The following is a 26,775-nucleotide window of genomic DNA, read 5'->3' on the forward strand; positions in this document are numbered from 1 at the left end:
CAAGTGTAGCCACAGACTATTAAAAAGGTCTCTCCTCGAGTGAGCCATTAGGGAAACACATTTGTGCTAAAAGACAGAGCGATGTATTTTTCCCGACCAAGGTTACAATCATATTTTAGGTTATTATAGACTTAAAGACCTGGAAATTAATTGATACCATCTAAAATGCAGAGGAGCAAGAGATTAATCTGACAAATGGTTTCCATTAAAAAGAAAGCCATTTAGCTCCCCAAATTTATCTTGTGTCCTGAGGTTTCTAAATGCCACCGTGTTCTTCCCAGCTGCCTTCTGCTGCTTTCTATAGCCCTAGGTTGGGAGAATATCAGTATTTATGTAGTGATGGTGCCCAGCTCGGTAGAGTGTTAACCCTTTGCTCCTGTTTCATAGGTGTTAAGCACAACCACGGGCCTTTCAGTTTTAGAATGTTGTATTTATAGATTGTGAAGACAGAGCCTTTGATGACACAATTTCATACAGGGTAAAAAAAGGTCTCTGAGGCTATCCAGCCAAGCACATGGTCAAGTTTCAAAATTCTTAGCAATCACCTAGGAGTAAGGACTTCCATCAAATACCCATCATAAACAGTCAGTGCTATTCTGGGGAGGGGTGACTGGTGGAGTTTTCCACGGATGCCTTTGTAATTTTTTTGTCCCAGTTGGCTAGAGAAAACTAGCAGACAGGTAGATTCCCCCGCCCCAAGTCTGCATAGGCACACAGGTGACATCTTCTCTGAAGAAAGAACTGGATGAACGGTAACTGCAGATCTGGCCATCCCACTACATGATGACACTGAGCTCGTGTTTCTCTAGGTTGTTCTCAGATGGCTCTGCCTTCATGTCTGGGTCGAGCTTCGAGTGATGCATTTGGATAAAAAGAATGTAGATAAGACCTCCCAGGAAAGCACCAATCATAGGACCCACGACAGGTATCCACCAGAAGTTATTTCCAACTCTGAAAGCAAACAAGAAACCAGTGAGACATGTCTTAGTCACCTTTGTATCTCCATCCTGTTTTTCACTCTTGTGTCCATACCTCTCCTGACTTGATAATTGACTATAAGCCCATCCACTGCAGCATGGCCAATACCATCCTGGACTACACAGTATACCTGATAACAGGGACCATTCCTGTGTCCTAATGACACCAGGGAATGATTGTACCCTATTTATTTTCCTTTTAGAAAACATGGTACTTGGGCAAATGAGATAGTTCAGTGGGTAAAGTGCTTCCTGCCAAGCCTGATGACCTGCCTTCTATCCCCAGAACTCATATGTTGTTGGAAGGAGAGGACCAACTCTTGCAAGCTGTCTTTGGACTGCCACATACATGCATAGTGGTATGTGGACCCACATAGGTGCATAGTGGTGTGTGGACCCACATAGGTACATAGTGGTGTGTGTACACCCGCCACCCATCCTATACACCCCCTCCAGTAAAATGTAATGCATTAAAAATATATATGATTTCATGAATCCGTGGCCAAAATTTGAGGGCCTCTAGAGAGGCTATTCTGTAACTGTCTTTCCTATATTGTGAGATATGAAGCTTGGGGGTTATGAATGAAACAAAAGGGAGGAACTCAGAATGTGAGAAAATTCCCAGAACTCTTGAGTTAATGCTGACCAAATAGTGAGTTCAACCAAATAGTGAATGAAGGAAGTCTAAAGCAGTATGTGAATTATCTCCTAAATTACCTATGAACTATGGCTAAAACCATGCATATCTTTCATGGCATAGCCCACAGGTGCACTCTGTAAGGTTTCACTCTGTAAAATAGTGTGTTGTGTTCACCCTTTTCCTGCAGAACCCCACTACCACCACCACCACCTCCACCACCTCCACCACCACCATCACCACCACCTCCTCCACCTCCACCACCACCTCCACCTCCACCTCCACCTCCACCACCACCACCATGAGGGTGTGCACATGCTAGCAAAGATGTGGCTCCAGGAGATAGTGGTGGCCTTGTAAGATTTGTTTCAAAAAAGAAGGAAAATCTATTTAAGCAATTCCACAGGAGCGGCTTCTACGATCACTCGGGAAAAACAAAGCATACAAAGTATATTATTTAAAGACGTATATGTCAGGGAAAACTATTTCTAAAAATCAGGAGAGTGACAAACATTTGTAATAGTCCAGGGAAAGCAGGAGGGCAGGAGGTGCAGACGGGTGCCGTTGAGGATTTCACAGCATTCTCACTAGATTCTGGAGTCCTAGTGAGGCCATGATTGAGCTTGATAACCAGACTGTCCCTTGTGGCTGTTTTGTTTAGAGCAGATTTTGTCTGTTTCACATAGGGTCAAACTCTGCAGTCCAGGGTGTCCTGGAACTTATGTAGCTCAAGCTTCCCTCAAACTTGGATGGATTACAGCCTTCATACCTGGTTTGTTTACAGCAGCAGACTTTGACCAGAGGGGACAATAGAGGATATAAACAGAAAGCAAGAGCTCGGTCCTGGTCTCCAGAAGAGCTGGTCTCAATCCCGGGCAGTCTAGAAGGTGTCTGAGCTCCAGTGCCTTTCATCACTAGGAGCCTGTCACTAGTGGGGGACACTGTCCTGTCTTTGGTTACCAATGTAGATTGGATGGGAGAGCACAGCAGCCACCAGATGCCACTCTTTATTTTGTGCAAGATGTAGCTGGACCCACCACTGTCTCAGGGTCCACCCCACCCCCACTCCATCCCCAAATCACAAATTCAGATGTGTCCTGCTGTGAGAAGTAGGTAAAAGGTGGCTGCTTTCTCCTCAGGGTTTAAGAGACCTTTCCAGAAGGTCTGGAGGTAAGAATGCTATCCCTGTAGCAGCCTTTTTTAGTAAGGCTCAGTAAGTCTAAGATATTTGCAAAGATACAACCCTTCCTGTCATCGGTGGGATCCTGTCTGCTTTATCTCGAGCTGGACACATCATGTCAGAAGCACAAGTCCTAAGTGGAGGTGCTCAGATGTTGGTCCTGTCTCTGCACACACACACACACACACACACACACACACACACACACACACACACACAGACACAGACACAGACACACACACACACACACACACACACACACACACACACACACACACACACGGTACCCATTATTTACACTATGTTCCTAGACTGCCAGGAATGTACACATGTACACAAGTGTGTGTGTGTGTGTGTGTGTGTGTGTCTTTGTGTCTTTGTGTCTTTGTGTCTGTGGGTGTGTATACTCAAGTGTGAGGGTATGTCTGGAGCCCATATTAGGTACCCATGTATAGATTCTCTCCCTATATTCTCTGCTTTATTTTTCTTAAGAAGGGACTCTCACTGAAGTAGAAGCTTCCCTTTCAGCTAGGCTGGCTGTCCAGAGGCCAGCAAGCTCTCTGGATATCCCACTGCTGGAATTACAGGCACACGCAGCCATGCCTTGGGGCATGGATTTTATCCTTCTAATCTCTGTCTTCAACTCATCTTATATGGTATGCCCAGTTAATTTTGACCAGTTGCCCTTGTAAACACACCAAACATGTTTCCCAAATCCTAGTGTGCCTGCTGATTTGGAAATGTCCTTCTCTATCACAGTGACTTCTGCATAGTTAGTGCCCAATAAAACTCTGCTGAGAGAACTCTCAGGAGTCCCTGGGCAACATCAGATATTGATTCTAGACTTGACTCGGTCACAAAGTCAATCTGTAGCCAAGTTGTATAACAAAAATGGTTCACGTTTAACCAGAGTGTCCATAGCCTCTGCTCTCTGGTCCACATGCTCCTACGTCTCCAAGTCATAGCTCAGTCCTCTTTCCTGAAACACTCGTCCATCCTTTTCTCTCTGCTCTGCCATTGGTACTTACGTGAAGACCTCAAACCCCCATCCTGCCAGTGCAGTGAAGAGCCTGGGACTGAGGTCTCGAGCTGGGTTCATGGCACAGCCAGAGTTGAGTCCGAGAGAACAGGAAAGGACAATGATCAGGAGGCCAATGACAACAGGCTCCAGGCCTCTGGGGACACCCAGGTTTCTGGAGTCAAACATGGCAAAGACGATCAGAAGGAGGAACATGGTAGACACCACCTGGAGTGGGGGGAAAATGTTCCATGGTTCAGTCTGTCTTCTGCTCACTCAAAGTCACCTGTTCTATTATGAGATGAAAATGACAGGGGTCTGAAACCCAGAGCCAGCACCACAGTTAAGAGCAGTGGCTGCTCCTGCAGAGGGCATGGGCTCAGTTCTCAGCACCTATACGGCAGCCCACAGCCATCTGTAACTTCAGTTTCCAGGGACCTGACGCCCTCTTCTGACCTCCACAAGCATTGTAAGCATGTAGTGCACAGATTCATCCACCTAAAATAAATAAACCTTAAAAAAAAAATAAAAAGTGAAACTAGAGACAACCAACAGAGTGGACAGCCGTGTGGCTCTTCCTTCCACAGACAGCTAGAAGCAGACACTGACAGAGTCGTCCACTGCAGATTTGGTACCTGCCAAAGGTCGTGCGGTTGTCTCAGCTGCAGAGGAGACTGGTCCTCAGCTACCACACTGTCTGTCAAGCTGCTAGTCAGCAACACTGAGAGACAAGGGGCTGGTTTAGACTGGCTGTAAAGACAGCAAGTGGGAAAGCGACGGACGAACAAGCAAAGCGGATGGACAGAAGTTTCTTAATGGGAAAATCACAGTGATGAAAGGAGAAGGGAAATCTGCTTTGTAACAAAGAAACACACACAAACAGTAGCAGAGTTAGAGGACACACATTCTTCCGGGTTTTTCTAGTGAAGCTTAACACATGCCATGCCCCTGAAAGGTAAGCCTGTGGTAACGTATCCAAGTTCACGCATACAATTCAATAGGTCCGACTCATTCCACAGAAATAATCCAAACTATGGAAAATTATTTTTAAAATGTATCTATGGTTTCTCATGATGGAAACTGGAAGCCATTTAAGCAAACATTGGTAATGGAAAAGGCGGCTACATTACAGGGTGTCTATCACTAAACTTACTACAGAGACACAGAAATCTCTAAACAGCACCAGTAGGATGGCCCAGGATGTGTGCTCTGAATCAGTGGTAGGAATAATAAGCTTTTCCCATGAGGCAAGGTGGTTTGACCTGCAGCAAAGTATGCCTGCTATTGTGTAAGGGGCATTCTTGTTATAGACCAAGGAAAACTGGAGAGACAAAACAAGTCTGTTCAGGGTGCATCGTAGGTGCTGGAGGGAGTGTTTGTCAGTTGGTTATTGTGAAAAAGGAGATAAGAATGTTTCTGGGCTGACAGATACTACTGTGCCTTGACTGTTAGATCCCAAAAGAAGAGCTAGCAGAACCTGAAAGCTTTTCAATTTTTCTAAAGAAGGCAGTGTCCACCAATATGTCATCAGAAAGCCCTTAAAGAAGGGAAGAAGTCCGGGATCAAAGCGCCTAAGATTCAGCATCCTGTTGCTAGCAGTGTACGCCCTGCAACACAAATGCAAACACACTGCTCTGAGGAAACAACCCATCAAGAAAGCTCAGGAGGAGGCTACAGAATGTGCCAACGCTATGACTGAGAGAGTGGGGACAGAGTTCCAGGAACAGATGGCCGAGAGAGTGGAGCTGGCCTCACTCGGTGCTTCTGCTTCTAGGTCAGAGCCCAGTCAAACGTACGTCTTCAAGAGTAACAGGCGCCTACACTTCCGTCAAGTTTCTCTGTAGGGAAAATGGCTGTGCTCATCGCACTGGTTCTGTTTTTCCACTTGATTGGTTCGTGAGCTCCTTGAAGGATTCTCTCATGTCTTTCTCCCACTACCGTATCCCCAAACCTTATCTCGGCCCAGGGTCTCTGACTTCCCTTACTGCATGTGTAATAGAGATGGCTTTGGCTTCCCTTCACAGAAGCATGTGTGACACCCGGAAAGGACTGGAGGAATCTCAAACTCAATTACTTCCTTGCCTACCATGCCTACACCATTGCACATGGCGGCAACATTCCTTCTTTAAGCAGCTTTATCTCTCGCTGTCTTTCCCACTACAGCTCTTTCTCCAGTCCTAGGACACACAGGGTCCCTGCAGGCTACCAATGGGATGCCATAGCCTTGTGTTAATATTAATTATTTACATTGCTCTTTAAAAAAAACTCCTCAGGAGGGGGCTGGGATTACAGGCGTGCTCCACCACATCTGGCTGTCTCTTTGTTCTGTGGACACTGTTCAACTACATTCTACATTTCTTCACAGACACTGCTAACAACATATATTTCTCATGTTATTATTTTAACTCTTACAATGAGCCTGACAAAAGCCGATGTTCATCCATATGATATTTATCCAAATGGAATGGAATGGATATATATATATATATTATACAAGTGCCTACATGCATGTAGTACCTGTGGAGTCCAGAAGAGGGCATCAGATCACCTGGAACTGGAATTATACAGATGGTCAGGAGCCCTCATGCAGATGCTCTGTGAGCGGCCAGCACTCTTATCCATTAAGCCATGTCTCCAGCCCCAGAATCAGAAACTTAAAAAAAAAAAAAATTCAGTAACTTGCTGAAACCACTCAGGGAGTCTGCGACAGGAATGTTGTTTCAGTTTAAGGACTCGGACTCTGGATCTTGGAACTTTGCCGTTTTCATTCAGTATCAAATTCTTCAGGCTCCGGACATGGGGCTGATTACCCAGGGAAAGATCAGTAAATGTTTGTGTCCTGATTTACTTTGTGATCAGAGTGGAAAAGAAAATGATGAGGATATGTGGTTCTTCTCACAAACCAACCAATACAGCTGTAGCTCTTCGTGCAGCCCTGGTTGACCTGGAACTTTCCATATTAACCAGGCTGGCTTGAAAACTGTGGTGATGTTGCTGCCTCTGCTTCCCAGAGGCTGGGATTACAAGTGTGCGGCCACCAAACCCAGCAGGCGCTACTTCAGATACTGATCTAGTCAAGACACTTAGCCCCCTTGAGAGTCAGGTGAAACTAGGGCTTACAGAGAGACAGGGCAGATTCCTGACTCCACCCTGGCTCCCCGCCATATTTCACAGTCCTCCAGTGTAGATACAGATGCCATCTCTGGTAGTCAACACCCTTAGACCATGAGCACTAAAGAGACACTAGAAGTGAAGTGAACCTCATTCGCCCCTGGACCCGCATTGACCGTCCTGCAGGATGGGACACAGGCAGACACTCTTTTTCTGGACCTCAACTAATATGAAGCAACTATGTGTGTTAAAAAGGAAACTGAGAACCCTTCTGGTGGCATCAGCATCTTCAAGGGCAAATCACCGCCCAGAAAGTTCAGGTCATAGAAACACCTCTGACTGGAAAATGCAACCTTTCCCTTTTGACAGGCACACAACGCTCCAGCAGTACACACCCTATTCCTGTTCATGCCCAACCCCCCATCCCCACTTCTATCACGTGCTTCCACCAAAATCAGATCCTCATTGGCTCTTCACTTACTTGGTCTACAAAGGCACCTGGCGTGGATATGAATGGAGCTGGATATGTTGCAAAAATGAATGCTGTTGCATTTTCTCCTACGACGAGCAGTTTTCCGCCAGCAAAGGCCATGAGTCCATCTGTAGAAGACAGAGCTCAGGGACATTAGTGTTTTCTGGAAAGGACTAGAGGAAGGTGTCCTAGTCAGCTTTAACTGCCAACATGGCGTCGCCTAGGGTGACCTGAGAGGGGACTCTCACCTGGGAGACGACCAGGTCAGGCTGGCCTGTGGACATGTCTATGAGGGAGTATCCTGCTCGTTAATTGACAAAGGAGGGTCCGTCCCACTGGGGTGGGGGCACCGTGTTCTTCAAGGAGTTCATTCTAGGCTGTATAAGAAAGCTTTCTCTAAATGAGCCTGTGAGAAAGCCAGCACGCACCATCCCTCCATATTTCCTGTTTCAAGTTCTTGCTTTGAGTTCCTGCCTTGACTTCCCTCGGCGAGGCAGCGCGCTCTGCGAGTTGAAAGGAATGCTCTCCTCTATCACAGTAACAGAAATCAAGGGAGAAGAGAGACCCATGCTTGGGCTTGAGCAAATCCGTAGAAGCCAAGCAGTCTTTAGATAGTCTTAGAGACCCCGCCCCCAGGAGAACCCCGGGATGATGAATCAGAAGCAGAAAGCCCATGGGTGGCCTGGTGCTTCATCCTAACTTGGGCAGAATCCTTAGAGTGTTCTGGAAACCAATCTTCTTTGGGCGAGTGGCTGTGGGGGATTCTTGGAATTTTCAGACTAAAGATTTTGATCTAAAACCAAAGTGTGACTTTAACTTGTGCTAAGAGGAGGTCATAGCTCCTCGGATACTCTTTATTGCTCCTTATAGACAGTGTGCCCGGATAGTGAAGATGCTATGGACGGGCCGTAGAGCCCTCAGAGCCAGGGAACCAGCATACACTGATACAGGCGGCACCCGCCCAGGCTTCTCTGTTGGCTGCTGGTTCCCTGGGTTTCTGGTCTGACATTGAATCTCCCTTAGACATTTAATTCTCTGACAGACACGGGAGAGAAGCCCCTATGTAGAACCTGTTTCCCTAGGGTTTGGATTATCAGTGTCTTCAGTTTGCCACTCAGAATTCTCTGAGGCTCCTCTCGGGTTGAATAGTTGGTGCTGCAGAACACTGAGATTTCTTAGCCCTGAGGACTTTGGGAGTCCCTCGTTTTCCAGAGGAGGAAACTGAGACCTACCTGGTCTGATGCCTTATTTATTTACTTACTCATTATTTATTCTGAGACAAGGTTTCATGCTGGCCTGGAATTTGTTTTATAGCTGAGAATGACCTTGAACCCCTGACCATCCATCCTTCCTCAACCACTAGGGCGATGGGACTACAAGCATGTGCCACCTTGCTTCATTCCAAAATGATTTAAGTCACTGAGCTAGTAACTGTCATGGCCGTAGCTCAGTCCTGGGCCTGTGATTGCGGGGGGGGGGGGGGGGCATTTTCCTGAGGGATCCTGGGCAGACACCCTGGCTGTTTGCTCCCATTCAGCCTGTCTCTGGCTGTTCTTCTCCAAAAGCATCTTCCCTAATGCCTACTCTAGATATTTACAGGGCCACAGCTTTCACAACTGCCTATGTTCATATTGCAGTACAGGGTGGACCTGAAATTAGTCTCTATAAGAGGTGCCATCCCTCCTTAAGATTTATAGTTTGGCATCTAGAGAGGTGGCTCAGCAGTTAAGAACTGAGGCTGCTCTTCCAGAGAGGATCTGAGTTCGGATCCCACACCCTCATGGTATCTGTCTCACAATGGTCTATAACTCCAGTCTGATTCCTTTCTCCTGGCCTCTGTGAGCAGCAGACTCTCGAGTGGTGCGCAGACATATGCACAAGTTAAAAAAAACAAACCCAACATACACGAACATCTTTAGATTAAAAAAAACAACAGTTTCACAGATTTTATTAAAGGGCTTTATAGGGGTTGGGGATTTAACTCAGTGGTAGAGCACTTGCCTAGCAAGCGAAAGGCCCTGGGTTCGGTCCTCAGCTCTGGACAGAAAAAGAAAAAGGGCTTCATAAAGTGGCCCCATTGTCACGATGCTTCCTGTCCTTGCTCTGTCTCACAGCCGGCTGCCAAGAGTTCAGACTCTCACAGGATGCCCCACCAGCCCTCCAAATCTTTGGACTCAGGTTCAGGACTCACCATAATAAATGCCAAAGACCGTTGCAGCCCCAACAAAGGCTCCCAAAAACTGGGCTCCCACATAAAATGGGAACTTGAACCACTCCATCCTTCCAAAGGCGCACATTGCAAAAGACACAGCTGGGTTGATGTGGCCCCCTGCAAGGAAGAGGAGACAGTCAGGCCAGAGAGTGGGCGTGGGGAGAGGGAAACAGAGACACGGGTGAGTGTTGGGCGAGGGAGAACTAATAATCTGCGGCATCATTAAACACAGTTTCAGCTATTTATCTGTATGAGAAGGAACTCGGACATTTAAACACTTGGCGTAAGTAGATCATTTTCCTAGAAGTGGAGTTTTAGCTGTCAGTTAAAGAACACAAGTAACTTGTCATAAACTATGACTGTGAATATACAGTAAGGTGGATGAGGTTTAAATACACATCTAACAAATTCTCTAGCACATGCCTAGAGGCTGTAAAGCCACTCTTAGCGCTGGGAAAAGCTGCTGTCCTGGTGGGTCCCCTTGTGCCTGTTCTAGAGGTGACTGCCATGTCACAATGCATCCTTCTAGGTCCCTCTGTGTGAACAGTGTGTTTCTTCTCACGCAGAAATGTGGCAACGGCTCCTTTAACACAACCCAAGCCATGGGTAACGAAATCAACTTCCTGATTCCCAGCTACTTATAAGATCAGAGAGAAGGTTTGCTCTGTGCAATGCCACAGATGTTCCCATGTGGCTTTGGACTCAGCTGCGATATTTACTGGGTGATTTGCCAGATCTTGTCGCTGTGGTATTATTTAGACGTATGAACCTAATGGGGCAGACTCTGCTGTAGTTAACTGGTGAACAAACAGAGAAACGGGAGCTTTCTCCAGTCAGTGAGTAGTGGAGCCAAAATTCAAGTCCAACTTTACCTGAATTTAAAAGCCAAGTCCCATTAATTCACATGTAGACTTCCTTTAGCTCGTTTATAAAGATTTCTCTGCCTTGGGGCTGGAGGGATAGCTCAGTGGTTGGGAACTCATATTGCAGAGGATTCGGGTTTGATCCCCAGTACCCACTCGGTGGGTAGCTCAAAACATCTGTAACTCAGCTCCAATGTCTCCAGTGTCCTGTTCTGGACTCTGCATGTGTGTGCACTTACACACACATCCTCCTCCTCTCCCCACATACATAGTTAAAAATAAATCTAAAAGCAAAAGTATCTGCCTTGAAAATTAAGTGCATTCACATTTAAGCATGTCAGAGCATGCATGTGGGGGTATATACACACACACACACAGACACACACACACACACAGACACACACATGCACGCGCGCACACACACATGCACGCGCACACACACACACATTTAAAAAATAGTTACCACCAGGCAGCCTACATACTTTGAGTAGCATGCTACATAATTAGGTGTGGTAAGCTCTGATTGGTTGGTTGGCACATTCACAATGGAGCAGGATGCTAACACTCCCTTATAACAGACTGATAGGGAAGCATTAATTAGGTGAACCTGAAGAACATGGATGGCATTTCCTGTGGAAGAGGGACCGAATTCACTTTCAAAGTGAGCACATTGAAATGTGGATGCTCCGGTTGGATGTGAACAAGAAAGATACCAGCTCCTGATGATGGCAACGGTGATGATGAGGAAGGTGATAATCCTGAACCCTGGCCCTCATCAGAACCATGGTCAAGCATAGCTCGAGAAGCCCAGCCCCAATAGAGTCTCTAGCCCAAGGCAACAATGGATTTTGACGGCTAAGCCACAAAGGTAGCCACAAGTACTTCATCTATGGGGTCTGCTTTTATGGGCTCCAGAAGCCAGCTTAGTAGGAAGGTTGGAAAGAGGAATTTGGACAAACACAGAGGCTGATGGGAAATTCCTGGAACCAGGCTGTATCTGTTCCTTTTCTTCCCGTGGCTGCATGGAGAGTCATTTAGTTAACACAGGGCAGGCGAGGGAAGATGGGCAGAGGATCCAATAACAGCCTACAGACCAAATGAAACGCCTTCCATTTCTAGACTTCAGAGGAGAGGAAGTTCCAAGCCTGGAGGAGTCTCTGAGCTTAGAGGAGTTGAATCTCTGACCATAGCAGATGAGTGAAGGCACCAGACAGGACAAAGGACATGGCTGATCCTCACTGATGGGGTAGACCCTATGATCTAAGGCAGACAGCCTGGAGGCACTCACTGTAGAAGGACAGGGATACTTAAAAAATCACCTCTGATGAAAACCATCCCTCAGGAGTGCCTTGCCAAATGAGGCTTCTAGAACAAGCTCTCTTCTAAGATAAAATTTCCTGCAGATAGGTTTACACTGTGCAATCTCTGGCAAGCACTCTGAAGACCTAATTAGCCTCCGGTCTCAAGTGATGTCAGCCACTTGGTAGGCATCTTATATAAGGAAAGCATCAAGGGGCTTTGTTAAGACGATGCAGATGGCAGATATCTAGGGTCGGATGGTTGGATGTCAGAGAGGGTAGATCTAGGAGGAAGCTTTGAAAACTAGTGAGAAGAAGGGGATAAGGGGCAACCAGAGGTTCAGAAATGGAGGAGGAGCAATGGCTGGAGTCCAGATGGGCTATAGAACTTCCTCCCTCCAGACCAGAGAGGCCAAGGCCAGAGCAGTGTAGTGGAAAGAACATGAGGCACCAGGGTCAGAGAGTCCTGCCCTCAAATACTGGTTCTGGCAAGGCTGCTTTAATGATCATATTCTCTACGTCAAACCCCACTCCCAGAAGGACAGCTGGAGTCCAACAGTCCCACCATGTGGATCTTGAGTGAGCTAAGTGAACTCTTCTAAGATTCTGTTCAAGGCAAACTCCTTCTCACCATCCTTGCACAATTCCACGATAGATATCTTACCCTTATCCTGTCTTCTAGCAAGGCTATTCTGCTTTTCTAATTAATTTGTTTACAAAATGTGCATCAAAAGTAGTTACTGGGCTAGAGAAATGGCTCAGTGGTTAAGAGCACTGACTGCTCTTCCAGAGGTTCTGAATTCAATTCCCAGCAACCACATGGTGGCTCACAACCATCTGTAAGAGAATCTGATGTCCTCTTCTGCTGTGTCTGAAGACAGCTGCAGTGTACTCATATACATTAAGTAAATAAATAAATAAATAAATATATTTTTTTAAAAAGTAGTTACCAATGTGATCCACTGAGATGCCTAAGTGGATAAAGTAAAGGCACTTGCCACCAACCCAAGTTCAAGTCCCTGAAACCCATATGGTAAAAGGAGAGAACTTTTGGCCTCAATGACATGTGTGTGTGTGTGTGTGTGTGTGTGTGTGTGCAACCTACATACTTTGAGTAGCATGCTACATAATTAGGTATGGTTGGCATGTTCACAATGGAGCAAGATGCTAAAACTCCTTTATAGTAGAAGAATTTTTATACTTAAAAGTGAGAGGCCACTGACTCTATCAGTCAATGACCCCAAGATGGGATCACATTTATATTCATGTCCAGCATGCACTGGTCATTCTTGAGTCTTCAAAAGGGTCTGTAACGTGCATGCTGTCATCCAGTAAAGGATCATTGGCAGTATCACACCCCACAAGGCTTCAGGGAGTCTGGGCGTCATTCTTCAGCATTCCAGTGGCATATTTACCACAAGACCAGCCAGCTCCCCTTAAGGATCCTTTTCTCAGAGTAATTTTGCCCCTAATAGACCACTGAGGGTCAATGTTGCTCTGTCCCTTTGCCAAACGCAGGACTTATAGCAATTTAAGGACACTGTCGGCCCCATCTCTCTCTGTGGGATATGAAGACAATAACACATTCCAACAGACTGTCGTTATAAGGGAGAGAGAGATGACTAAGGATGTCCCAGGCCCAGCATAGTGCCTAACATGCATTGAGCACAGTGTCTCAATGCCCTCTTCTGACCAGTTTTGCTTTAGTGCTTGGTACCCACCTGGGAATCTCCGTGACTCAAAACACTGGATACTACCTCCAGTCTCTAAGTTTCCAGACTACATTCAATAGCCTCCCAGCATTTTGCCTTGCAAAACCCTGCAGGTGGCCATTATCAACCTAGCCATTAGGGAAGAACTAGGTTAACGTTTTCTAGCTCAGATACACACTGTCAGGAAGATCGAGCAAGCGGATCTTGCACAAGACCTGGCCTCTCTGATTGTAGCTGATAAAAGGTTCAGGGACATGCCTCTGCTGGTGTGACCTTTGCTTAGCTATCCACAAGCGTATCTGGGAAATGGCTTCCAAGCATGAGATTCATAAAGTAAAAAATACTGATTTCTGGACAATATACTGCAGCTGCCAAGGATGGCTTAGGTGTGAGTGCTAACCCTGCCTTTGCGTAAGCCACTCACCATTTGTTGGTATTAAAGTTTATCTCTAAAAAAGAGACCAATACATATTCTTGCAGGATTGTTGATATGTAATAAATAAAGCATGCAAAGTGGCCAATCCTGCTAGCACATTGGTTGTTAATAGTTGTGATAAGAAGTTCTACTGCATACCAGAGATACCAAATGTCACATAGAGAGCCATCACGACTGCCGATGCAAATCCAATATTGATAGTGATGATCCCGCCAAAACGTTCTCGACTGAGGACCGCTTGGGCAATAGAGCTACATCCAAGGACCTAGAAGGAAAGGACAAAACAACTCATTAAGGAAGTGGGCATGAGCACTGCCTAATGCAATATGCATTCACGATAACAAGGAGTTGTGTATGCATGTACGATTTAAGTCAAGTCCTGAGTTAAACTTCCTTAGATACCAAACAGTTCCAAGTATAATGCTCTGGCTGCCCGCAAGGCTACATCCAGGTTACAGATGAACGAATCTTACTAGGTGTGTACAATGTAAACATTTTGCCTATAATTTATTTATTTATTTATTTTTGGTTCTTTTTTTCGGAACTGGGGACCGAACCCAGGGCCTTGCACTTCCTAGGCAAGCGCTCTACCACTGAGCTAAATCCCCAACCCCGAAAATTTATATATCAGGTAAGCTCATACCATGGTCTAGACTCCTCAAAGGGATGAAAAAAAGAAGATTCCAAATTTGGGAGTGTAAAAATTATATACAAATAACTTCTTCATAGTGATGAACTGGTTCTATCAAACTTCTGTGAGGTTGTCTTAGGAGGCCCATTGGAGAAATAGAATTTATACATGAGACATTCAGCACACACAGGGTGATTTCAGCTTACCCCTCCTCAAAGGCAGAAGACAGAGTATAAACTGGTGGTCTTTGAGTACCACTGTCCACCCATCTTGTTTGCAAATTACTGGACTTAGGAGAAGCACAAGTGCTTGGCCTCTGGAGGGAAGCCCTTGACATGCACATCGAAAGTGAGACTTTGACTTGATCCACAGCCTTAGTGCCACAGTCTATATTAAATGGTAAATCAAGCCACAATAGCAGTGTATTAATTCCCTTTCCGAGCTCCATTCCACAGCCTAACTTTCCCCCCTAGGATCCACATCATTGCTACTGTCCAAACTAAACTCACATTTGTGCCTTTGTCTTTGTAATCGAATGCCAAGTATAACTTCTGAACTAAGTGAACAGCATCAGCGTCATCCTCAGAAAGTAGGGTTGGATATTACTGTCATCTGAGATGAGCGACTCCAGACAACCAGGGCAGAAGCGGCTGCTACCCTCCAAACAAGAGTCCTTCCCTGCTACATATGCAGCTGGAGCCATGGGTCCCTCCATGTGCATTTGTACCAGAAGATGACCTTGTTGGGCATCAGTGGGAGGGGAGGCCCTTGGTCCTGTGAAGGCTTGATGCCCCAGTGTAGAGGAATGCTAGGACAATGATGCGGGAGTGGGTGGGTGGTGGGTGGGTAGGGGAGTGGGTGGGTAGGGGAGAACCATTGTAGAAGTATGGGGGAGGGGGTGGGTTAGGGGGTTTTCTGAGAGGAAACCAGGAAGGGGGATAATATTTGAAATGTAAATAAACAAAATAACCAATAAAAATAAATAAATAAATAAAATGAGTCTTTCCCTGGTTATGATTCTGCTGCACAACTCCTAGTGTAGGTCCAGCGGGAACAGAAAAAGTGTGGACTGGCTTGAATGTGTCCAGAGAGACCTCTGACCTGTCTGATTTCACTCTGGTAAGCATTCTGTCCTAGATGTTGAAATTGTCTTGGAGGAAGCAACAGGAAGGGACATTGTGAATCACACTACAGGCTGAGGGAGAGGGACAGAGGGAAAGGTGAGCTCTTAGTGGCTTCTGGGACCCTCACCCTGCTGTGCCCCCAAGCCCTCTTTCACCTTTTACTCATATTCAGAAGTGTCCTCGCCAGGCATCCTCTCATCATCCTAACCCACTCACTGCCTGCTGGACTCAGTCCATAATCGACTGGAAGGTCAGAAGACCATGCGGGCATTGAGTTTCACCTCTGCAGAGCTACCTAAGACGTAAGATCATATTTGTGTTGTGGATGAATCCTAGGTTCAGGCAGGTTTGGCAGGGCACTTCGTTTCTGCTCCACTGGAAGTAACTGGAGCATTCACATGTCTGCCTTGTGGGTGGTACTGGCTGCTCACTGAGGCTGTCACTGGAGTGCAGAGCAGAGTGCCTACGATTGTCTTCTGCACGGTGGCTTGGCTTGTTCATAGCATGCCGGTTGGGTTAAAAAGGTGAGCGTCGTGCAGCCCCAGAGTCTATGATCTTAATTTCTGTACCACGTGCCTGGCAGTCTGTCCCATTTTGATAATTCTGAACTGGATAGCAGACAGAAGGAATCTATTGTAGGTATTTTTATTTTCTTCCTACACTACACATACATGGAGAAAGGAAACATACACACATTAAATACGTTGGCCTCTGTATCTATTAGTGTCTAATATGTTTGTGTCAAATCATCAGACTGTTGCTTTTTCTGTTGGGTGTGAAAGCTCTTTTCATGGTTGTGTAAGTGAACACATTGCTTCTCAAACTCAACTCCCCCCCTCCACTGAACAACAACAATCATTCCTCAGGCTTGCTTCATGGGGCTTTTCAATAAAGGTTTAGACGCTAATGAAAGCGCCATTCAAACAGCAAAGGGAGATCATAAATGCAAATGCAGGAACTGTTTTCAATGTAAACGCAAAAGGGAAGCTAAGAGCCAGTGATTTCGAATAATTGAGTCCACAAACTTAACCATGAACTCACTTCCTGGCAATAACAAGCAGGGGCTGGGGGAAATGCTTAGGTCAGGCCTTGGAAATAGTTTTTTGTGTTGTTGCTTCTACCATAGCAGCAAATGTGGGGGAGGGGCAGTTGCAAAGCTTCAAGTCGGTTTGGTTTGTTTTCCTTGTCTTTCCAAAGTTCATTTTTATGTGTGTGCTACTGCTCTGGGTAGGACTGTGACAATAACAGAGCGAGTCCTGGTTTCATTAGCAGATTTTTTTTTTTTTATGCCTTTGAGGGAAAGAGAAAGTTTCAATAGAAAAGATAGAAACCATTCAAAAGGGCAGACTGGTGGTTATTTGGAGTGTGAGGTGGGTCCCTCTATTACTAAGCCACTAAGCCAAACATTCTGGAGTTAGCTTGCCCTCCTCGAGCATCCACAGCAATGTTCTTAGACTTTCCTGAACCTTCTGTCTATAGCCTCTGCCCAGAGTCCCCGTGATCCTCCAGCTATTTAATGGAGCTAGATGCCCGGCTACGGTTGTACTCCAAAGTCTCTCTACTGCCCAAGAAAATCACTGCATATCCGGGCTCTCCATTGCTTTGTCCCATGGAGTCCCCGCCCCCCACTTCTGCCCCAAACAGGTCTACAGTGTTGCATGCCAGCATCTTTGAGTTCTTGGAACTGGAACCTGCCACTCCAACCTCCACATACCTGCTCACAATGTGCCTTTCGCTTCATTTGCTTCTCCAAGCCCCATCTGTTCTTAATTCTGAACTAAAATTCTGCCTGCTTCGAGCACCCACCGCCCCTCACTGAGCCCCATTGCCCTTTCAAATACTTCCAAATGCTGCAGTCCTTACACATCACACTATGTTGAGACGCTCCATCAAGACCAGTGGTTTTCAACCTACGGGTTGCAACCCCTTTCACAGGGGTCGCCTAAGAACATCGGAAAACACAGATATTTACATTATGATTCATAACAGTAGCAAAATTAGTTATAAAGTGGCAATGAGATAATTTTATAGTTGAGGGGTGCACCACAAGGATCTGTATTCAAGAGTGTGGCATTAGGAAGGCTGAGAACCACTGCTCAAGATTATTGTCCCCTGGATATAGAGTTCAGTTGGTAGTAGAGTGATTACTTAATATACAGAAGTCCTGGGTCCAGCCTTCAGCACCTCGCAAAGGCATGGTGGTGCCTACCTGTGATCCCAGGATCCCGTGAGAGTCACATGGAGGCAGAGACCATGAAGAGATTCTCATCTACCTGTCTGGTCCTGTGAGACAATGTCTCTACACTCTCCCCAAAAGGCCGTAATGCTATTATGTCTGCCAGCTCTGTTTATTCTTCTAATACTCATGCTAAAATAATTCTTGATGAAAGAATACGATAGCCAAGCACAAACAAAACTTTTTCTTGCAATCATGATTGCAAAAGTGGGGGAAAAGTAAGCTTAGGGTAGGATGATTAAAAAAAAAAAAAAAACAACAACAACAACAAAGAGGTGTGATTTCTAAGGAAGATTATTTGGAAGTTCCAAAAGTCACAGTTTGAGTCACAAGCTTGTGACAAACCATTTCCCGAACACAACATGATGAGATGAATTTTATGAATCGCTGAGGGCAGTAAGAAGGAAGAAGGAAGGCTGAGCCCTCATTGTCTTGTTGTTGTTGTCATTGCTGCTGCTGCTGCTGCTGCGACCCTTCTGGAGGGTCTCATCTATCTATCATTTCCTTTAAAGTATCAAACAAGATGTCCCAGGGCTGGCGAGATGGCTCAGTGTTTGAAGCACCCACAGCTCAAGTGAGAGGACCTGATCCCTAGAACCCACAGAAAGCTGGGTTTGGTACCACATACCTGTACCCAGGCTCCTGTCTCCAGGTGGGAGGTAGAGACAGGAGAATCTCGAAACCTGAAGCTTGGTGACCAGCTAGCCTGGCATATACCAGGAAGAGTAACAGAGAGACCCTGCCTCAAACAAATGGGATGGTGAGGGCCTACATCTGAGACTGTCGTGTGCTCCCCACACCAACGCACCACAGAACCAGCTGTGTCATAAGCTATGCCCAGTACTGGCCAGCATTTGGGGGAGCTATGCAGGATTAATATCTGTATTAATTCCTTTTTGTTGCTATAAGATAACATGACCAACAGCAAGTTATGGAAGGCCACAAAGGGGGACTCCACAGCAACGAGACTTTTTTTGTGTGTGAGTTAAGTACTTTCCATACATTAGCTCCTTGGTCCTCCCTGGGGCTGCGTATTGGATCACTTGTCACCATTTACAGATGTGGAAGCCATAGGTGAGAGGGGATAGGAGAGCTCCTCGGGTTCACACAAACAGGGAGAGGCTGGACCAAGGTTTGACTTCTTACTGCTTTGACTGTGTGATGGGTATAAGAGGAACACTTTAGAACCCATGTAGTGTGGGCCACACAAGGCCAGGTACTTGGCTTCCTCCCTGTAATTAATTCTGGTTTAAGAAAAGAGTCTGGGGGCTGGGGATTTAGCTCAGTGGTAGAGCGCTTGCCTAGCAAGCACAAGGCCCTGGGTTCAGTCCTCAGCTCAAAAAAAGAAAAAGAAAAGAAAAGAGAAGAGAAGAGAAGAGAAGAGAAGAAAAGAAAAGAAAAGAAAAGAAAAGAAAAGAAAAGAAAAGAAAAGAAAAGAGTCTGTGGCTGGAGAGAGAGCTGAGCAGAACACACGCTGTTCTTGCAGAAGACCAGGGTTCAATTCCCAGCAACGAGGCTGAAGAGCTCACAATCACCCGTGACTCCTTCTTCGGTAGATCTGAGGCCCTCTTCTGGCCTCCAAGGCAACCTACACTAATGTACACATTCACACACACACACACACACACACACACACACACACACACACACACACACACACACTTTAAATAGCTAACTGTAGTCTGAGTGTCTGAGCCAGAGCCAGGTCCTCTGGTCCCCCAGGTGCTTTGTGGGACAGAACCGCTGTTTCTCTCGTTCTCTGGGTTCTCCTTAGGAGAACACGATGAGTATTTACACCCATCTTTCTAGACAGTAAGTTTTTCAACTGCAAAAATAAAGCTTTTACAGTTGCAGCAAAAAAAGAAAAAAAAGTCATAAAGAGCTAGAACTTTCATCTGGACATTCTGGTTAAAAGGGAAGCTTTCTGGAGGCTCAGACCTGAGAGAACAGGCCTCATTGAGAAGCCCCTATGTTAAGACAGACTTGTACAGAGAGTGAAATCTTCAACTTGGGAGTTGGTTAGAGAGCCAAATGGCCAACCCCAGTGACCTCAAAGTAGAAAAGATGTTTATCAACTAACTCGGGCCCCAGAAATCAGAGATGATTCAACTCCTTTATCATGGCAACTGGGCTGAGAAGCAAAACGTGCTCCCATTCTGATTCACAGAGGACACCTACATCCCTCTCCTCTGTCCAGAGGTTCAGCATGATGAGAATTTGATCCTGATTTCAGAGGCCAGAATAATGAGCTGATTGGGCACTGGTTTGTAAAGGCCGCGTCATTAGGATAAGCTTCGGCCCCTGTGCTATGTGAGACGCCATGTAAGATGCCCGCTGCTGAGAATGGTTCTCCCTATCCGCGCAGCCCCCTTGCATCCACCGCAACCTCTGTCGCTTTCAATCTGGAAGCTCCACCAAGCCAGAGGAGCCTGGGGACCGGTGTGTCTCCTAGGTTTATTCCAGGGTCCGTGATTCTCAGGGCACTACTCTCTACAAAGCACCTGACCACGAGGTGTTCCTCAAACATGTCCCAGCTCCCCTTAACATATTCTATTTCCCCCTTTACAGTCAGCCTGGAGGCTTCTGCCAATTCCTGCTTGAGCTGGTTTAACCCCCAATCTCACAAGTGCATCTAGAAAGGCCAGCATGCTCTCCTCCCCCCATGAACCACTGTTACTCACAGCACAGCACTTCACAATGTTCTTCAACATCCGGAAGAGACACATTTCACTGGGGCCAGTGCTTTCATGGGGGAGATTTGGTTAAGAGAGTATACAGGGGCATACAAAGAGTTTCAAACATAAGAGATATGCCTCCTTCCTTGCCCACACTTCATATTTTATTCTCCAGAGTAACGATAATGTTATGTTTGGGGTCAGTGAAATAGCATAGCAGGTACAGGTGCAGGATGCCAAACCTGATGATGGACTGAGCTCAGTCCCAGGCACCCATGATAGAAGCTGACACAAGCTAGAATTATCACAGAGAAAGGAGGCTCTCCTGAGGAAATGCCTCTGTGAGATCCAGGGTGGTGCCATCCCTGGGCTGGCATACGGGGCTCTATAAGAAAGCAGGCTGTGCAAGCCAGTAAACAGCACCTCGATATGGCCTCTGCATCAGCTCCTGCCTCCAAGTTCCTACCCTGTATGAGTTTCTATCCTGACTTCCTTTGGTGAGGAATAGCAATGTAGAAGTGTAAGCTGAATAAACCCTTTTCTCCCAACTTGCTTCCTGGCTATGATGCTTTGTGCAGGAATAGAAACCCTGGTTAAGGGGCCTAGAGAGATGGCTCAGTGGTTAAGAGCACTGACTGCTCTTCCAGAGGTCCTGAGTCAAAATCCAAGCAAGCATATGGTGGCTTACATCATCTGTAATGGGATCTGATGCCCTCTTCTGGTGTGTCTGAAGACAGCTACAGTGTACTCATATAGATAAAATAAGTAAATTGAAAAGCAAAAGAAAAGAAAAGAAACCCTGGCTAGGACAGAAGGAAAGAATCAAGTTGTTCTCTCATCCCACACAAGCTCACTACGTGTAGCATGCTTCCACACTCACCTGAGCATGTGCACACGTATGCACTCATACTTAAAACATATCTTTAAAAAATAAAAACTGCCCCAGCTCCAAAAAGAAAAAAAAAAACTGTCTTTATACACGCTGCATCTTCCCCAAGTCTGAGGGTGTGGAGAAGCCAGCCAGCATCTCGGTAATCCCTGGCTTCTCCTTTCTTAGCAGGTAATGGGAACCCTGTCACCAAAGAAAAATCAGGTGAGCTCACTTCCGGAAACTAGAAAGAAAAAGAAGTAGCTCCCTTTCGAGAGTCAACAATAACAACAACAACAACAGGCTTTCTGAGTCCAAAAGAAAAGATGATATTCCCAAGCAGGGTCTTTTTGCTGGACTCCAGGTGGCTCCAGAGACTGCAGCTTCTAGATCTGTGTCCCATGCACAGCCACCCTCCCACCCGCCTGCCTGCCTGCCTGCCTGCCCGCCTGGCAGATCTTCTTGGAAACTAAAACCTTCCAGGGAAGAAGCCTGTCCCTTCACGCTAGTGGCTGGCAGAAAAAAAAAACAAGAGCAGTTGCTGCCTGAGGGCCAAGGACCTGAACAGAACCAGTTTTGAGCAGAGGAAACATGAGGTGGCTTCCCATCCGTGGTCGCCCATCCCATCTTGAGAAGAAACAAACACAGAGCTGTTTCTTAGGGGTTCTTAGGGGATAGTGTTCTGCAGCAGGTTTCCTTCTGTTCATCTTCTGTTTTTTTCTACTTCACAAAAATATATAATGAATTAGCTTTCGAGAGGCTGAGGTAGCCTGGGCTGACCTTGAACACAATGCTAAACCAGGGTTGACCTTGAACTGCTGATCATCCTGCCTCCACAAGGCTCAAATCACAGGTGTGGACCGCCGCGCCCAGTTTGCATGGTTAGGAGTGGAGTAGAATTGGGATTCACACCCAGTTTATGTGGTGCTAGGAATGCAATGCCGGATTCCTGTCTGCTAGGCACCCACTCCACTGACGGAGCCCTAGCTCCAGGCCATGATAATCTCTCAGTAGCAAAAGAAAATCTGCGTCAGAGGAAACACTCCACAAGGCCCAACGTAAGAAAACCTCAGGAAGCTCAGCATGAAGGGAGTGGCTATGAGAAATACAAAGCAATACCAGCACCAGCACGTGGGTGCAAAGGCAGGTCTCCATGAGTTCGAGGCCAGCCTGGTCTAGAGAAACGCCCCCTCAACAAAACAAATAAATGCAAAGATGGAGAAAGTCACGCAGTCCATTTCCAAAAACAGACCACAAGAAAGACAAGGTGACAAAGGTAATAACTGTCTATGACTGGCAAAAATGGCAGGTCTTTATACTGAAGATGAAGAATGAATATATATTCAGTCATGTAATAGAAAAAAATCTTAGAATTAATTTTTTTGAATTCTAATATTATCTACCAAAGACATATAGTTTTTTAAGGACCTCAAGGCTGATAACAGACCTGAAACAGAAACAAGAGAAACCTGGAAGACGGCTGCCTATTATAAAGTCACTAGTTGGTCACTTAGCAAGGAGCAAAGCACATCCACACAGAGGTGGAGGCACGTTTGTCCCATGTCTACTTTTCCAGCAGGAGCAAGGAGCAGACAAAGATTTCACTTGTGTGGCGGTTTCTCATACCAGGTGAAAATGTAGGGGGGAGTGGCTCTTTGACATGTGCACACAAGACAGTCCTGAGGCTTGGGACGCTCTGGCCACCACGCGCTCAACACACCTGGTGTCAGCAAATCCCAAACAGGTACAATTGGTCACTCAAGTGAGAAATGGCATCCAATAACATAAACTGTATCCAGAGAGTGAGGGCAGAGCAGGAAGAGCTTAGCAAAAGCACTCGGTGGCCTAGGGCTTCAGGAACACTGTCAAGCTGTAGATAGTTAACAGCAGCACACTGGACAGGTTGATATTGAGAACTTAATCCTAATTAATATTGTAATAAAATAGGAAGTAACAACTCATTTTTTCTTTTTTCTTTTTTTTAAAGATCTATTTATTTATTATATATGAGTACCCTGTAGCTATCAGACACACCAGAGAAGAGGCATCAGATCTCATTACAGATGGTTGTGAACCACCATGTGGTGGCTGAGATTTGAACTCAGGACCTCTGGAAGAGCAGTCAGTGCTCTTAACCACTGAGCCATCTCTCCAGCCCCTACTGTTTTTTAAATTAGAAAATGAGTCAGTAGTTGAGAGTAAGTTTTGACTGATAGAATCAACAAAATAAAAGGAGAGAGGGTTTGAAGGGATGTGCCCGTGGGAGGAGGTGGGAAACTGGAATGTGTGGGGTTGTTTCCTTGAAGGGAATTATCAAAGGAGAAATAAAAGTTGTTCTGTCTTTTTAAAATCACTAAAAATGATACTGATGGGGAATTGCGATATGAAACAAGATTAATGGGAGGGAACGGGCAATCAGAGTTAGGACCTTAAAGAGCTTCAAAAACACCAGGCAAAGCACTCAAAGCACACAAAGGCCCCACGAGGGAGGCAGACGGGGGTGGAGGAGCCTGTAAAGGCAGTGGGAAGACGGAACGGTCAGAACAGATACTACCAGAGCGGAAAGCAAAGAAGCCGGTGTGAAAGCTGTAAAGCATGCTTGGCCACAAGGCTCAGGAGAGATTGTAAGAGCCAGAGAAAGCTATGTAGATTCGTTTCAAAATTGTTGCTTTCAAAAATGATAGTTTTGAAAGTATTAGCCACATTGAAATCTATATGTAAGACAGCAAATGAGACACAATGTCTTTATCTTTCCCTTTCTTTTCTAATTTATTGGGGGCTGTTTGTTTGTTTGTTTGTTTGTTGAGAAGGGTCTCCTATGGCCCTGGTTGGCTTCACGCTAACCATGGAGCCGAGAATAACCTGAAATCCTGAACCTCCTTGACTTCACCTCCCAAGAACTAGGAGCGTGGGTGTGTGCCCCACACTTGGCTGAATTCCTTAGATAAAGATACTGATTTCCATCAAGAACAAAAATCTAAACTGAACCTCTGACTTTCAAAGACATCTTCCCTCTCCTCATGTCTCCTCTTTCTCTCTCCCCCAGTGTATGTATATGTGTGTATGTGTGTATGTGTGTGTATGTGTATGTGTGTATGTGTGTATGTGTATGTGTGTATGTGTATGTGTGTATGTGTATGTGTGTATGTGTGTGTATGTGTGTATGTGTGTATGTGTGTATGTGTGTGTATGTGTATGTGTGTATATGTGTGTGCATGTGTATGTGTGTATGTGTGTATGTGTGTATGTGTGTGTATGTGTATGTGTGTATATGTGTGTGCATGTGTATGTGTGCGTATGTGTGTGTATGTGTGTGTGTGCGTGCGTGTGTGTGTGTGTGTGTGTGTGTGTGTGTGTAGAAGGTAAAGGCACTTGCTGCCAAATCTGACAACATAAGTTCAATTTCTGGGACCCCCACGGTGGAAGGCAAGAACTGGCAAAATTTACTCTGGTTTCCACATGTGTGCATGACCACACATATAAAAGATAAAGAAATAAAATACAATAAAAATCAAGCATTTTGCAAAATAGGAGAGAAAGAATTCCAACCCATTTCAGGGGCCTAAAGCAACCTTAGTATTAAAAGTAGACAAGGACAATATACATAAAATATGATGTTGGGGATAGTGAGATGCTCTGTGGTTGAGAGCACTGGCTGCTCTTCCAGAGGAAGGTTTGGTTCCCAGCATCCACATGGCGGCTGACAACCACCTGCAACCCTGGCTCCAGGGAATTCAATGCCCTCTTCTGGAAACACCATGCATGCACATGATACACATACATTTATGCAGGCAAAACAGTCGTATTCATACATATATAAAAAAACCAAATCTTTTAAAATTATGATCCTAACTTTAATAAAACAGTTAATTAGGGATTAGTATCAAGAATGTAGGACTTATTTGGTGCTAAAATTGTTTATCAACAGAATTGACCGTATGAACAGATAAAGTGGACTCACTTGTTTATCTCAAAGACTTACATAAATTTGTGTGCTTAATAACTGTAGAAATTGTACTCTTAAAAAGTTTTAAAATCAGTCCTAAGTAAGAATTCTTTTGAAGTTACTGTATTCTCCAGCATCCCCCAGGGATTATTATATTTAATAACCAAAGATCATGAAGTTGACAATAGAATGATAAATAACATTATTAAGGCTTCTACTGACATCACACAAGAAGCTCAAACTGCAAAAATGTGACAGAAGAAACCAAGTGTTTAAGGAACAGAAAGTAGCAAAGACTTCCTTAGCCTCTGAGGGAAAAATACTTGACAATAGGAAAAAAAAACTAACCCTATTTTAGAATGTATATGACTAATTCAAAGTATAAAATTCTAGTGAAAATCCAACTAATGATAGATCCACTTCCATGTTCACAGATGAGAAAACTCAGCATTCTGAACGTGTCAGTTGTATCTAGAGTGATGCATGACTTTAACTCATATTTTCTCTTAAGGAACTCAATAAGTTGATTCTGCAGTTCATACAGAGAAATAAAAGGTTGACAATGTTGACAGTGACAATTTAAAAAGTTGTCAGAAATATGTAATTTGTAACAAAAATATGTGGCATTTGTGCAAGTCTGGACATTAGTCACATTGTTCGATCTGATTGTCTATACACAGAAATGAAACACACACATATGTGACCTGGGATATGACAGAGATGACATCTGGGTCCATGAAGAACAGAAAGTCTGCTCAGAAATGAGGCTGGGCCAGCACTCTGTCTTTCCAGACAGGGATAACAGACACCTATTGTACAACACACATCAAAATAAAGAAGACTGACTCAGAGCTCTAAATATGAGTAAAAGAAGCAGTTGACCTTGATAAGCCATAGGATATCTTTAGTGTCTGATTCTAAAATATCCACATCCTATAACTGGGAAGAAAATATTTGAAATCCCAAAGAGAATTGGTCAGAAGACAAGAGCAGGGAGCATGCATTGTCCTGAAATACATGTGTCTTCACAAGGAGAGAAAAACCTGATGGTTCAGTGTGTGAAAATGAGCATCATACCAGGCTAGATGAAAATTACTACTGAAGTTCTCTGTCCTATCTTTCAAGTGAGTGAGGGGGAAAAAAGGAGGAAAACAGGACATTAGCACCTGCTAGCATTCTGTCTAAGCTCCACCTCCTGGCAATAGCCAGGTGTGCCTGACACTATAAAAGGGGCTACTTGCCCCCTCCTCACTCTCTTGCTCTTGCTCTCTTGCTCTTCCCCTCTTCCCCCTTGACCCTTCTCTCCCCATTCCCCTCCCCCTTCTCTCTGTGTGCTCATGGCCTGCCTCTACTCCTCTACTCCTCTTCTCTCCTTCTCT

General features: G+C 45.4%; 1 protein-coding gene across 13 annotated transcripts in view; it reads right to left on the reverse strand.

The window, feature by feature from the left end:
- Positions 1–409: 409 nt before the first annotated feature.
- The window catches only part of Aqp9 (aquaporin 9), a 40,247-nt gene continuing 13,881 nt past the window's right edge, over positions 410–26,775 (reverse strand). For 12 of the 13 annotated variants that reach the window (XM_039082097.2, XM_006243362.3, XM_063266084.1 and 9 more), the window contains 5 exons: positions 14,055–14,181; positions 9,587–9,724; positions 7,405–7,523; positions 3,823–4,040; positions 410–951 (listed from right to left, as the gene is read on the reverse strand). In XM_039082097.2, the coding sequence (XP_038938025.1) occupies positions 777–951; positions 3,823–4,040; positions 7,405–7,523; positions 9,587–9,724; positions 14,055–14,181 (777 nt within the window). In that variant the 3' untranslated portion in view covers positions 410–776. Of the gene's footprint in view, positions 7,524–9,586; positions 9,725–14,054; positions 14,182–26,775 lie in introns of all 13 variants that reach the window. The other variant, XM_063266086.1, reaches the window with a different exon arrangement.

This window comes from Rattus norvegicus, chromosome 8 (assembly GCF_036323735.1).
Source record: "Rattus norvegicus strain BN/NHsdMcwi chromosome 8, GRCr8, whole genome shotgun sequence".
Lineage (NCBI taxonomy): Eukaryota > Metazoa > Chordata > Mammalia > Rodentia > Muridae > Rattus > Rattus norvegicus.